General features: G+C 44.6%; 1 protein-coding gene and 1 long non-coding RNA gene across 13 annotated transcripts in view; one reads left to right on the top strand and one right to left on the bottom strand.

The window, feature by feature from the left end:
• Positions 1-5,843, bottom strand: part of CAST (calpastatin) — a 114,026-nt gene extending 108,183 nt beyond the window's left edge. For 4 of the 12 annotated variants that reach the window (XM_059694048.1, XM_059694051.1, XM_059694046.1 and 1 more), the window contains exon 1: positions 5,623-5,843. In XM_059694048.1, coding sequence (XP_059550031.1) covers positions 5,623-5,697 — 75 coding nt within the window. In that variant the 5' untranslated portion in view covers positions 5,698-5,843. Of the gene's footprint in view, positions 1-4,938; positions 5,093-5,622 lie in introns of those variants that run through there. The other 8 variants (XM_059694040.1, XM_059694038.1, XM_059694049.1 and 5 more) reach the window with 6 other exon arrangements.
• Positions 5,844-5,993: 150 nt separating this feature from the next.
• LOC132233405 (uncharacterized) lies at positions 5,994-12,392 on the top strand. The gene is made up of 3 exons (XR_009452618.1): positions 5,994-6,201; positions 8,861-8,971; positions 9,178-12,392. It is a non-coding gene; the product is annotated as an uncharacterized LOC132233405 (long non-coding RNA).
• The last annotated feature ends 727 nt before the right edge of the window (positions 12,393-13,119 follow it).

The following is a 13,119-nucleotide window of genomic DNA, read 5'->3' on the forward strand; positions in this document are numbered from 1 at the left end:
CCTGACAAACTCTAATAGGACAGAAAGAGCATGAATCTGAAAGGATATGTGACCTTGGGCAAATAATTTAACGTGTGTGTGTGTGTGTGTGTGTGTGTGTGTGTGTGTGTGTTCCTTTGTAAAATGGAGCTAACCTACCCCCAGGGATATTTATGGGATATTTATGAAATTGGCTGAGTTAATGAGGAACCTGGCCCACTGCCTGGCTCATTTTAAGAATACAATAAAAGCTATTTCACTCCCTTCTTTTTCTTTGGCACTAATCTGATTGTGGCGAATTATGAGACAGTAAAATGAATATGAGATGCAAGCAAAAGTTTAAGGCTGTAAGTATTAGAACAGAAATTTTATTTTTTATTTTTATAAGAACAAAGGAACTAGGCTCATCTGATAAGTTTATGTTTACGACTTTGTCTCATGACTGTGTATTATATTAGTCTCACATTTCCATATTATACCTAAGAAAATGAAGTACACAGGGTAAAGACAATTCATTTTCCAAACAACCTATACTGAGTTGGTCACAGGGATGACACTTAAATGTGCAATTCCCACACTTTAAAATACTTTGGAAGGATGTGTGTATGTGTGTGTGTATGTTGGTGGGGCTGGAAGTTGGATAAATAAAGCAAGACTGGCATAATGTTACAATGTTGATAATTATTGAAGTCAGGGGATTGGTACATGAGGAATTCATTATGTTATTCTCTCTTCTTCTGTGATAAAAATTTTTGAAAATTTTAGAGTCCTCTTATCAAAACTATGTATTTCCCTACTCACCCATTTTACTTTAATTAAAAAACCCCAAACTCATTGAGAATGCTAATGTGAGAGGTATACATACTTATTTTTAAAAATCAGTGAGTAGAGAAACTAAAAAAAAAAAAGTATGTAACAAAAGCAACCTCAGTAAAAAGACAGATTAAAAAGAAAGTAAAAAGGAATTCTAGAGCAGAGAAATACAATAACTAAAATGAAAAATTCACTAGAGGGATTTTCAAAGGAAGATTTGAGGAGGCAGAAGAAATATAATAATAACCTATATATAGGACAATTGAAATTATTGAATCTGAGGTACAGAAAGAAAAATGACTACAGAAAAGTGAACAGAACTTAACAGATCTTTGGTGGAAGTCCCACAAGAAGAAGGAGAGAAAAAGAGGCAGTGATTATTTAAAGAATAATGGCCTAAAACTTCCCATATTTGATGAAAGATATGAATATAAACAAGAAACTCACACTAACCGGTTTGGCTCAGTGGATAGGGCGTCAGCCTGGGGACTTAAGGGTCCCAGGTTCGATTTCAGTCAAGGGCATGTACCTCTGTTGTGGTCACATCACCAGTGGGGGGTGTGCAGGAGGCAGCTGATCAATGTTTCTCTCTCATCGATGTTTCTAACTCTCTATCTCTCTCCCTTCCTCTCTGTAAAAACTCAATAAAATATATATTAAGAAAAAGAAACTCAACAAACTTCAAGTAGGATGAACTCAAATAAATCCACATTACAATCAAACTGTTGAAAGACAAAGACAGAATATTGAAAGCAGCAAGAAAAATTGACTGTCACATACAAGGCATATTCAATAAGATTGCAAACCTTAAAAGTCAGAAGGCAGTGGGCCAAGTATTGTTGAGTATGTGAAGAAGTTGGGCCCTCTGTGTACTGATGGTAGGAATGTAAAATGGTACAACCACTTTGGAAAACAGTAAGGTGGTTCCTTTAAAAATGGAAGCAACCTAAGTGTTCATTCTCAGATGAATGAATAAACAAAATGTCCTATATATCAATATCATCTTAAATGTCCTTACAATAGAATAAAAAAAGGAAAATGGTAAAGAACATAGATACTTAAATACAATGCTATATATTTGAATTCATGTTTGCAAAGCAAATTGGGATGTACTGTTTAATGGGTATAGAGTCTCAATTTTTTCAAGATAAGAAGAGTTCTGGAGATAGATGGTGGTGATGACGTCATAAGAATATGAATATACTTCATTTCACCGAACTTTACACTTAAAAATGGCTAAAGTTGTAAATTGTATGTTATGTGTATTTTACCACAATTGAAACAAAAACAAAAAAACCTCAAGGAAAAGAGAGAATAGAAATGGGCTGCTTAGAGAAGTCTTGTATTCCACTGAAACAACCTACTCAGAACTAATTATTCATACACCTAAGAATCTCAAATGACCACCCACTTCTACACCCCCAGCAAGCTATATCATTCTTTAAAAAGCACTTGTAGAATATAATTAACTTTTTGGGAAGTGTCAAAACTGATTAAAGAACACCATCATGAGATATCACTCTTAGTTTAAAAGTCTTATCTGCAATGGGAGGCAACGTAACTCATCAACTGTCAACCTAAAGACTGAAGTGTCTGACCTCCATTCTCTCTTCACCTGAAGCCTGTGCCCTTTCTGCAGACACTGTAATTTGCATTCCTACTCCTAAGCATCACTGCAGCCACGTGGTCTGTCCAGCCATGGAAGGCTTGTGACAGACACTCTTCCCAGGCTGGCTGCAAGGATGGGCCTCCCAAATGACTCGGCTCCTTGATCATGCCGCCACGGGGCCCACAGGTCTAATTAGGCTAAGGAACACCTTTAATTAATATGGACTAATCAAGTCAACTTAGAACTGAGGAATGTAATTACTGGTGTAAACCAAATTTATTCTTCATCATTACGATGCTCATCAGATGTTCTTTAACTCTAACTTCAGAAGATCAATGATACTGATGTCATTCAATGTGGAAATACACATTGCAATGTTTAAGGGAAATGTGGCATTATTTCAAACAAACACATCACAGATATTTCTTTTAATTAATTATATTCTGCCTAAATTTTTAAAGTTAGGTCAGTCACAATTTTTTTCAGTATTTAAAGGATCCCACTAAAGATATTTGTTATGAGATTTACCAAAAGCCATGCTATTATATATCAATATATTTTATAAAATTATATATTATTATATATACATACCTGCATATATATCATGTATGTATATATGTTATAAATGGGCTCCATGAACCTTTAGGAGATTTACTGGTGGGCTGTTGGGTGTGTATGTGTATATTGTTTTGTGGAAAAATGGCCCTTAACTTGCATTTAATTCTCAAATGGCCTTTGATCACCCCCTCACAATCACCATACAAAACTGGTTAGGAACCTAAGCTGCACTGTCCACATTTTGCCTTTGATCACCCCCTCACAATCACCATACAAAACTGGTTAGGAACCTAAGCTGTACTGTCCACATTTTTAGCCATTAGTCACTCATGCCTACTGAGCACTTGAAATGTGGCAAGTGTGAACTGGATTTTGAAGAATTAATATGAAAAAGAAGATATAAAATAAATGACTTATACAGTGATTACATGTTAAAATGATGTTTGAGATATAGTGGGCTAAATAAAATATGCCACTAACTTTATCTGTTTCTTTTGTTTATGTGGCCACTGGAAAATTTAGAATGACATAGGTGGCTCACTATGTTTCTACTGGACAGCACTGGTTTAGGAAAAGTCAAAGTTTGGCCACAGGCATATTGTTGACTTTAGGACCTTCCTACTAGCAAACAATTTCTCTAATACTATACTTCCAAAATTGGATTCTAAGAGAGGTTTTAACAAAATGGCACCCTGCTCTTAAAAGTAAGAGTTAAAAGCATAGATTTAAACTACTTTCATCCAAATGTTCCCCACAATTTCCTTGAGAGAACCACCAGTTTGGAAGGATTCTGACTGATATCAGCTCTGAACCACTGACATCCATATTTGCAGACTTCACGTGGTGCATTTTGATAACCTCAGGACAATAATGGCTCAAAGCAAACTTTTAAAAGCCCAGAATACATAATGGGAAACATTCACGAAGAAATATCTCAAGGGAAAGTGGAATTCACAATATTTTAAAAGTATATACCCACGGTACTTTGATTCGTGAATCTAATGAGTCCCTTACGTGGTGCCTATTACCACCCCCATTTTATAGATATGGAAACAGGTTCAAAAAAGTTGTCTCATTGCCCACGGAGAAGAAGAGCCCTGTCCTGTTTTCCACTGTGTACCTGGAGGCTAGCACTTTGGCTGGCACATTAGATGTTCAGTATATGGTCACTGGCTAGTAAGAGACGGTGTACTAATTCCAACACAAGACTGCTTTCTAAAGAGGGTCTGATTACAACATCCTTGCTTTTTTTTTTTTTTTTTACAATACCACATGCTGGCAGAGACTGGTATACATAAGTAATGTAATCTAATGTTAAATCGTGCCTCCTAGTTCCTACACATTACAAATGCCAGCTTGACTGGATATCACACCTAATCGGTTGGCCTGGCATTCAAAACACTAAACAAATGGAACATCTTTGTCCCTCATCCAAAGTAATAAAGTACAGAGCAGCGCTACCCTTCACCTTCCGCACAAGGGTCTTAACCACACTCAGTTGCTTCTGCTCCTTGGAGTCTGGGGTTTTCTCCACGCCTCCATTCCAACTGCCTCTCCTCTGCGTTGGAGAATGCACGGCCAACAACATTCCTGTCTTAAGCTTTACTCATGGGTTAAAAACGAACACTAGATATTAGCTCTCCAGAGCTGAGTCCGAGTTCACCCAGGAATCCCCGATCTGGGGCGGAATTCCTACAGCAAAAATTCCTGTTTCATTCAAGTTCTGAGCACGAGCTGAGCCCGGTGCATCTGCTCACACGGACTTGCACGTCCGGGCGCGCTCCCACATACCACGGCAGGGTGAGCCCAGGCCTCTCCAGGAGCCTAGCCTGAAGACACGAGCGGAGGTCGCACCCGGCCTCCACCCCTTCCCCGCCAAACCCCGGACAATACCTCGTCCGCACGCCCAGAAAGGCAAAGAGAACACCTTCCCTCCCCTTCCCTTCCCGGTCCTGCCCAGGACGTTCGCTTTTATTTACCGTCTTGTACCACCAGCTAGCGAATGCCATGGTGATAACCGGTTTGCTCTGAGCAACTCGACGCAGGACCCAGCGAGAACTCAGGGTGCGGTGCTGAAGGCGCTGGGCTCCACTCCACCTGCTCTGGGCCTGGGTGGCACAGAGCTCAGCGAGTCCCGCAGCTGTCAGGTGGGCGGGCACCTGGGCTGGGCCGGACACAGGCCCCGCCCCGAACGGGCTGGCCCCGCCCCCATCTGGCTCCGGGCTGGTAGGCGCGAGGTGTTATTCCTCCCGGCAGCCACGCCCTGCGGCCACGCCCTGCAGCCCCGACTTTACGCGGAAGACTGGAGCCTGCGGTCCAGTTGAACGACCCCACCCACCCTGGGGCGGAGCAGGGGGTCCCGAATGAACGTTGGTCCCTTTCATCCTCATAGCATTTCACTCGTGTCTCCCCATCAACTTTTCCCGACGCGGGCCACCCCCGCTCCGGCTCGCGCCACGCCCAGCGCACTCAGCCCCGGCCCGGGAATCCCTGGCCACCTCCTGCACCTGCCCGGCCCCGGCGGGCCCGAGTCCTTCCCAGAACGGGAGGCGGCGCACGGGGTGGCGGCCAGGCCGGCTACGCCCAGAGGCGGCTGCCCGCGGCTTCTGGGCTGGGGTCCTCCCAGTGCCCGGCCCTGCGGCTCGGACGGGAGCGCCACTCACCTCCTGGGTGCGGTGGGCCGCTGCAGCGCGCCGGGGCCGCGGGGAGGCGGCGGGCTTCTGGCCCGGCTGGGACATGGCGAGGCGGCCACGAGCGCTGCCTCCGGGAGGGCGCAGCGGAGACTGGAAGGGAGGCTGCCCGGGGCGGGGAGGGGCCGGCGGGCGCGCCCGTGAGACGGCTTTTCCGATCCAGCCCCGCGCCCGTGCAGGGGCTGCCCCGAGCCCCGCTGGGCCCTCCCCTTCCTGCCCGCTGCGGGCTGTGCGGTCCGGGCCTGAAACTTAACACTCTCGGTCCCGTCTTCGCCCAGTGACCCTCGGCCCGGCACCCCGGACCGCTCGGTTCCCTGCGGGTCACAGAGAGGAGGGCGGGAGGCCCGAGGGGCACTTGGCCAGACTGGTGCAGTTGTGCAACCGGAGAGCGGGGACCCGGGTGTGGCCGCCTACTTCTGGACTCTTCGCCCTTAGAATCTCGAGAAATAGACACCTTTTCTGCAGTCCGCCCCGGCTTAGCTAGAAGAATTTGCCAACCCAAATCTGATCCGGGACCGTGCGGATGGGAAAGCGGACCACAAAAACAAATTGGTCTGTGTGTTTGTGAATGTGCGCGCGCGAGCGCCTGCGTCTGTTTTGACATTTTACTTTTTGGGGGTGGGGGTGGGGTGGGGCGAGGCGTGGTGTTGCAATTTGGAAATTTTAATAATGTTTTTTGGGAGGAAACTGCCAAGTCCCAATCCAAATTGAACAACAGTCCCAAATTGAAGCCCTTTATAGCCTTTCCGGAGCCTGGCGGGTTTTCTTTCTGGGGCTGATTGCTTTTGTCTTTGGCTCATCTTGCACAGCACTTCCTGGTTTGGGGGTGGAAGTGAAATGTTACAAGCCCGGCTAGAAAACGCTCCTCTGCAGAGACTGTCAGCCAGGGTTGTTGCCTGTTTGTGATCAGGCCTGACCATAAAACCTGTTGCCCTGCAATGGCATTGACACTTTGTGCCTCGGGTCCCCACTCTCTACAGTGTTGTGTTTTAGGCAGTTGAAGAGAGAGAGGCCAGATTATAGGGAAAGATTTGTCATGCTACAGGGATTTTGGCAGCATGGAATTCTTGCCTTTTCTCATTTAGGGATTCTGATTTCCCTTTATTCAAGAGACTGGCTAGCCTCATTCTTTTTTTAAAAAAATATATTTTATTGATTTTTTACAGAGAGGAGGGAAGAGGGATAGAGTTAGAAACATCAGTGAGAGAGAAACATCAATCAGCTGCTTCCTGCACACTCCCTACTGGGGATGTGCCCGCAACCAAGGTACATGCCCTTGACCAGAATCGAACCTGGGGCCTTTCAGTCCACAGGCTGACGCTCTATCCACTGAGCCAAACCAGTTAGGGCTAGCCTCATTCTTAATGGGGGGAGGAAGGAGGGATGATTTAAACGCATTTCCTCTTAAGGTGTTCTACTTATTGCCTAGGTATGTAGTATTTCCAACAAGCAAGCTGCAGTCTGTTGGAATCTATAATAATGAAAGTGTAATATGCTAATTAGATTGGACAGCCAAATGACCTTTTGGCTGTCATTCGGACATCCTCTAGACAAAGCCACGGCAGTGGGGGCCAAGGCAGAGGTGGTTAGGGGCGATCAGGCAGGCAGGTGAGTGGTTAGGGGCAATGAGGCAGGCAGGCAGTGTGGTTGGGGGTGATCAGGCAGGCAGGCAGAGTGGTTAGAGTTGATCAGACAGGCAGGCGAGTAGTTAGGGGTGATCAGGCAAGCAGGCAAAGTGGTTAGGGGAGATCAGGCAGGCATGCAGCGTGGTTAGGGGCAGGCAGGCAGGCAGGCAGGCAGGCGAGCAGTTAGGAGCCAGTGGTCCCGAATTGCGAGAGGGATATCCAACTGCTGATCCTGCAGGGAGGGGATTGGGCCTAAACTGGCAGTTGGACATCCCCCGAGGGGTCCCGGATTGCGAGAGGGTGCAGGCTGGGCTGAGGGACCCCCCCCCCACCACCCCTGTGCATGAATTTCGTGCAGAGACTGTCAGCCAGTTTATACATAAAAGGGATTTATACATAAAAAATGAAACAACTTGGATATGGGGTTTATGATTGTCATTTTAAGAAAAATTGATTGATGGCATCAATTACATGCATAGTTGGGGAAAGTGTTATAAGCCTGAAAAAATACGTTTCTGATTGTGACCAAACAACGACAGTAATTTAAGTGAGCAGTAAAACTATAGGGATGAGTGATAGGCATGCCCACCTCGGGCCCAGGAACTGGAACCATTTTCTAACTCAGGAGCCTAGAGGCCCTAGATCCAGGGGTTTGATCACTGAGAACATTCATCTGGAAGAACGGTTCTCATTAAAGCTTGAGATGTTTTCCTACGGAATATTTCAACTGGAATTTAAACTAATTAGGTTTATATTTCCTGAAAGGCTTCCATGTATATCACTGTGAAAGGAATTGTAGAGGGAGTGATATAAAGATTTAGCCCTGGCGGGATTGCCCAGTGGTTAGAGCGTCTGCCCACGGACTGAAGGGTTGTGGGTTCCATTCCAGTCAAGGGCAGGTACCCTGGAAAAAATATCCTTGGGTGAGGATTAACACAACAACAACAACAAAAGATAATGAAGATTTAAATACACATTTTCTGCTCTCTAGAGATTTACACTTTAGCTGAAGCCATGTGGCATTTATAACATGTGATCACTTGGGTGTCATTGAGAGACATACAATGTGTGAATAGTACAAATGTGTTTTGGGAGTTGGGGATTCTGTGGATTTTAGTGATTATAGGAAGAGAAAGGAGGCTTGAGTGGGCTGGCTGCCTGGTGGGATGTGGCCTGAAAAAGAAAGGGTTGAGGAAATAAAAAGTGCCCATCCACCTGGCTGAAGTTGCTAGTCCAAGTTCAGGAGTAATCCATCCATCCATTTATCAAGCAGCTATACTGTGCTCATGAGACAGTTGATACCAAACTCTGGAAGAGATAGCTGGAACTCATATAAACAGAACATTTGCAGGCTAAATACAATGATTTGATGACTGTGAGTAAAGAAAAATTTCAAAAAAGTTAAAGAAGCGGGTGATGGTCTCAATTGCTCTAATCGTCAGTGAGGAATTTGAAACTTTAATACCAGAACCAGCAGTTAAGTATCTTGGGGAAGCTCCTTTTAAATATATATGGCAACTTTCGCTACATTTCTATTTGCACTTATATGTTATAAGAATTTTATCCTTTTATTTGCTCAGTAACAGGATACCTGCTGTGTGTCAGGCTCTGTGGAGGGACCAGGGACCTCCTACACTCAAGGACCCACAGTCCAGAAGGAAAGACAAACAAACAAATCCACAAGCAAGTGACCGCAGGTTAGGACTATGGCCAGGAGCGGTGGTTCAGGAGTGCTGCAGGGTCCTGAGGAGGGGCTCTCCATGCTGACCTAGGGGCCGGTGAGCTCCGGGGCAGCTTCTTCCCCCCCCACCCCCCCACCCCCGGTTTGACTTGCGTGAGTTGAAATCCCCTCCAAGTAATCTCCACATTTTATCTCTTCCTCTTCATCCCTATAATTGTTCAGGAACTTCTCACTTCTCACCAGGAAGCATATAAAATGAGAAAAAGGCAGGATGGAATCCAGAGAAGAAGGCAGTGGAGCCCAGGAAAGAGTGTCAGTGGGGCAGAAGGAAGCTAAGAGAGAAGTGGTGCTAAAGGCCAAGGGAAGGGCCTTCTAAAAGGAAGGGCTGGTCCACAATAAAAAAATGTCACTCAAAGGTTGGGTGGGACAATGTATGAAGAGTGTCCTTTTGATCTGACAGCTGAGAGGTTTTTGATAACAGTCAGTGGGTAAAACTGGGAAGGAGACAGTGTTTCTCTGCGGGGCCCGCAGTTTGGACAGGCCCCTTCACTTTGGGTGGTGTTTTTTTCTACCACCACGCACCCCAGGAAGGGACGTTACCCTGGAGCTTCTGGCTGACATCCCAGTGTCCTCCAATGCCACTGAAGCATACTTGTCCTTTCTGCCATCTCCAGACTCTCGGTCAACTTTGCTCCACTCCATAGTGATGTTTTCCTGAGTAAATCAGAAAAAAAAAAAAGAAAAAAAAGAATCCTTGTAGACAGGCAACGACTAATTAGCAAATATGCAAAGCTCTCAGCCTCCTTTCCCTAACGCCATCATGGATCTGAGTAGGAGCTTCATGCATCTGACTGTAGAATGAAGCCTCCGTGGTGAAGTTCTCTCCATCCTTCGGGGTTTGGGTTTATGAAAACAAAGGAGAGGAAGGTGCTGGTCAGGTGGAGAATATGTGTAGACCACCGGAGCCTTGCTCTGTACTATGGTCTGAATGTTTGTGTCCCCCTCAAATTCATAAGTCGAAATGTTAATGCCCATCTCCATGGCATTAGTAGGTGGGGGTGCTTCTGGGGGGTGATTAGGTCATGAGGGCAGAGCTTTATGCCCTTGAAAACAAATGCCCAAGAGAGCTCCCTTGCCTCTCTGTCATGTGAAGAAACAAGGAGACGACTCAACTCAGAAGCGGGCCCTCACTCAAACATGCTGCACCCTGATGTTGGACGTCCAGCCTCCAGCACTGTGAGAAATGCATTCCTGTTGTCTCTAAGCTCCCTAGTCCATAGTTTGTTTGTTTTTCTATAGCATCCCAAATGGACCAAGACACTGTGCTTCTCAGATCACATGGGCTTGTGCATGGATGGCAGAAGGAGTAGAGGGGAGGGGAGGAGACAGAAGGATGGAGAGACAGAGGCAGAAGAGAAAAAAATAAACTGCAGAGGAAGTAGTTTTAAGTTTTCACTACCAGACAAGAACTAACTGACAAGAACTCAAGTCACACACATGCCTATAGTTAGGTTTTCTGTCTCATCCTTTATGTTCCCTCCAGATAGTAAAACACCTAAAAGTACCTTCAGGCCTATTCTTCAGCATGACAAAATTTCCTGCTTCTTGTCTATGTGGACCAAAGAGGACTGAGATTACATCTTTTCTTTTCCCCCCCAGGGATTTATTAGAGAGTCTCTTGGGATTAAATGTCTGCGGAAGGGAGGCGAGGATGGGCAAAGGCAGCAGTTGAGCTGGGATGCCTATCTAGGAGAAGCCGCAGATAACCTGCAGGGAAGGATGAAATGGGATGCCCTTTAGAGATCGCCTCAGAGATGGCTGGTGCTGGCAAGAAAGGGCCTTTGAACCTGGAATCAACCAGTCCCTGGATATGATTGAGGGAAGGGAACATGGCTTTAGGGGAGGAAGGTAGCTCCCTTGAGCTGTGGCAACCCCCAAAGGGGACTGGAAGATGAGGGCTGTCTGTTGGTGGCACTCCCAGAGGCTGAGATAAGGGCTCTTTTATTCCTGAAGGGGATTCAGGTAGCTTATATCACCCATTACACTCTTCAATGTTATATAATATCATACAATTTTGCAGATAGAATGGAGGAGGGAATAAATATTGCAAAAGCATGTTGTCAAATTGCTATTGAACAGAACATTAGGTTTAAAAATATTACCCATTCAATTAAATTTCTCCCCCTCTTATAATGACTTTTGCCTCCAAGGGTGTCACTGAAGAGCAATTGGTTTCACAGAGCAGCCAAGCTGTTAATATGACTATCTAGATATAGAGAAACAATGTTTTTACGATGGTGATTGCTAAGAATGGTTAGAAATAAAGGGAAAATAAAATTTTTATGTTGTGTTTTATCTAGTAACATTAAAACAAAAAAGATTGCTCTATAGGTTTGGCAGCAGGCCAGGAGATAGGTATAAGACACTCCCAGCTTGCCACGAAGTTCTAAGAGTCTCCATCTGTCTTCTGCATCCATCGCTAATTCCCCTCAGGTTTGCAGCTTTCCATCCTTGGTTTACGAAAAGAGCTCAGTTCTCAGGGTTAGTACAATCTGCGGGCCAGCAAATAACTAGCACTGCGGAATCGCCTTCTTCAAGGTTTACAGTCCTCGATGGCTCCTAGATGCCTCTGGATGAGGTTTAGACCCCTTAATATGGTCTCCCAGGTGCTGCAAGATCTGACCTGGTGGCTCCACATGCCTTTATCCCCCTTGCTCTCCTCTTTCAGATCCTGGATATGCTTTTGCTTTTGCTCATTTCCCATCCCCCAAAATATCCCTCTCTTCCCATTCCCAAAGCTCTCTCCAACTTTCCCTGGCATTTCATTATATTGTAACTGTCTATACCCCAAATAAGGTCCAGAATCTGCATGGCTCCGTCCTAAATGCAGATTGTATTTAAAGCAACAGTGGTCCAGCATTGCAAAGGTAATTGAAAGCATTTTAATTTTTACCGCAATTGAAAATGCCTGAGTGGGCACACAGTCTGAACATTCAGCCCGAACATCTTAATCCTTTCTTTACCTTATTCCCATTAACTCCCCCATGCTCTGAAACGTGTATATGCTCCAAAACCAACCAGGAGGTGTGATAAAGAAAGGGTTTGGGAATTTGGTTTTGTTTGCTAGTGTAAATACATTTTTTATTGATTTCAGAGAGGAAAAGAGAGGGAGAGACATAGACACATCATTGATAACAGAGAATCATTGATTGGCTGCCTCCTGCACGCCCCCTACTGGGGATTGAGCCTGCAACTTGGGCATGTGGCCCAATCAGGACTCAAACCATGACCTCCTGGTTCAGAGGTCAAAGCTCCACCATTGAATCACACTGGCCAGGCTGTTTGTTTTTCAGGTGATGAAAACGTTCTAAAACTGGCAATTTATGTGCCTGAATAAAATGGAAAAATATACTAAAAACATCGGATTGTACACTTTAAATGGGTGAAATGTATAATATGTAAAATAAAGTTGTTATTAAAAAATACTTGCTTACAAATCTGTCTTCCACATGATAACTATGAATTTCACAAGAGCACTTTAAGATCCATCTGTAGCAGTGGTCAGCAAACTCATTAGTCGACAGAGCCAAATATCAACAGTACAACGACTGAAATTTCTTTTGAGAGCCAAATTTTTTAAACTTAAACTATATGGGAAGGTACATGGTTATTAACTTAATTAGGGTACTCCTAAGGCTTAGGAAGAGCCACACTCAAGGGGCCAAAAAGCTGCATGTGGCTTGCGAGCTGAAGTTTTCCCACCACGGCTCTATAGGACAAGGCTATCCCCTAATCTTCTATTTACCCATTAACATCTGCAGCTCCTCCAAGGATTATAGAGAGACACTCACAGCAGGACTAGTTTTCTTGCTGGGAGGATTCACATTGCATGTTGGTCAGCTACTTCAAGCAATAAATGTATTGCTGGGAAATTATCTTTAAAAATGGGTATTACAAGTAAAAATTTAGTTCAAATATTTTAGGGGTGTTTATTTTTAGAAAATTCTTGTTAAACATAAAACTTTTTCTAATAAAATTTTATTTTAAAATAATTCTAGGTTTACAGAAATGTTGCATTTTTACAGAGGGTTCCCAGTTTCAGATTCCCTGAATATGACTATCTTTCATATTTTTCAGATGCATTTGTCAAAACCAGGAAACCAG

This window comes from Myotis daubentonii, chromosome 4 (assembly GCF_963259705.1).
Source record: "Myotis daubentonii chromosome 4, mMyoDau2.1, whole genome shotgun sequence".
NCBI lineage: Eukaryota > Metazoa > Chordata > Mammalia > Chiroptera > Vespertilionidae > Myotis > Myotis daubentonii.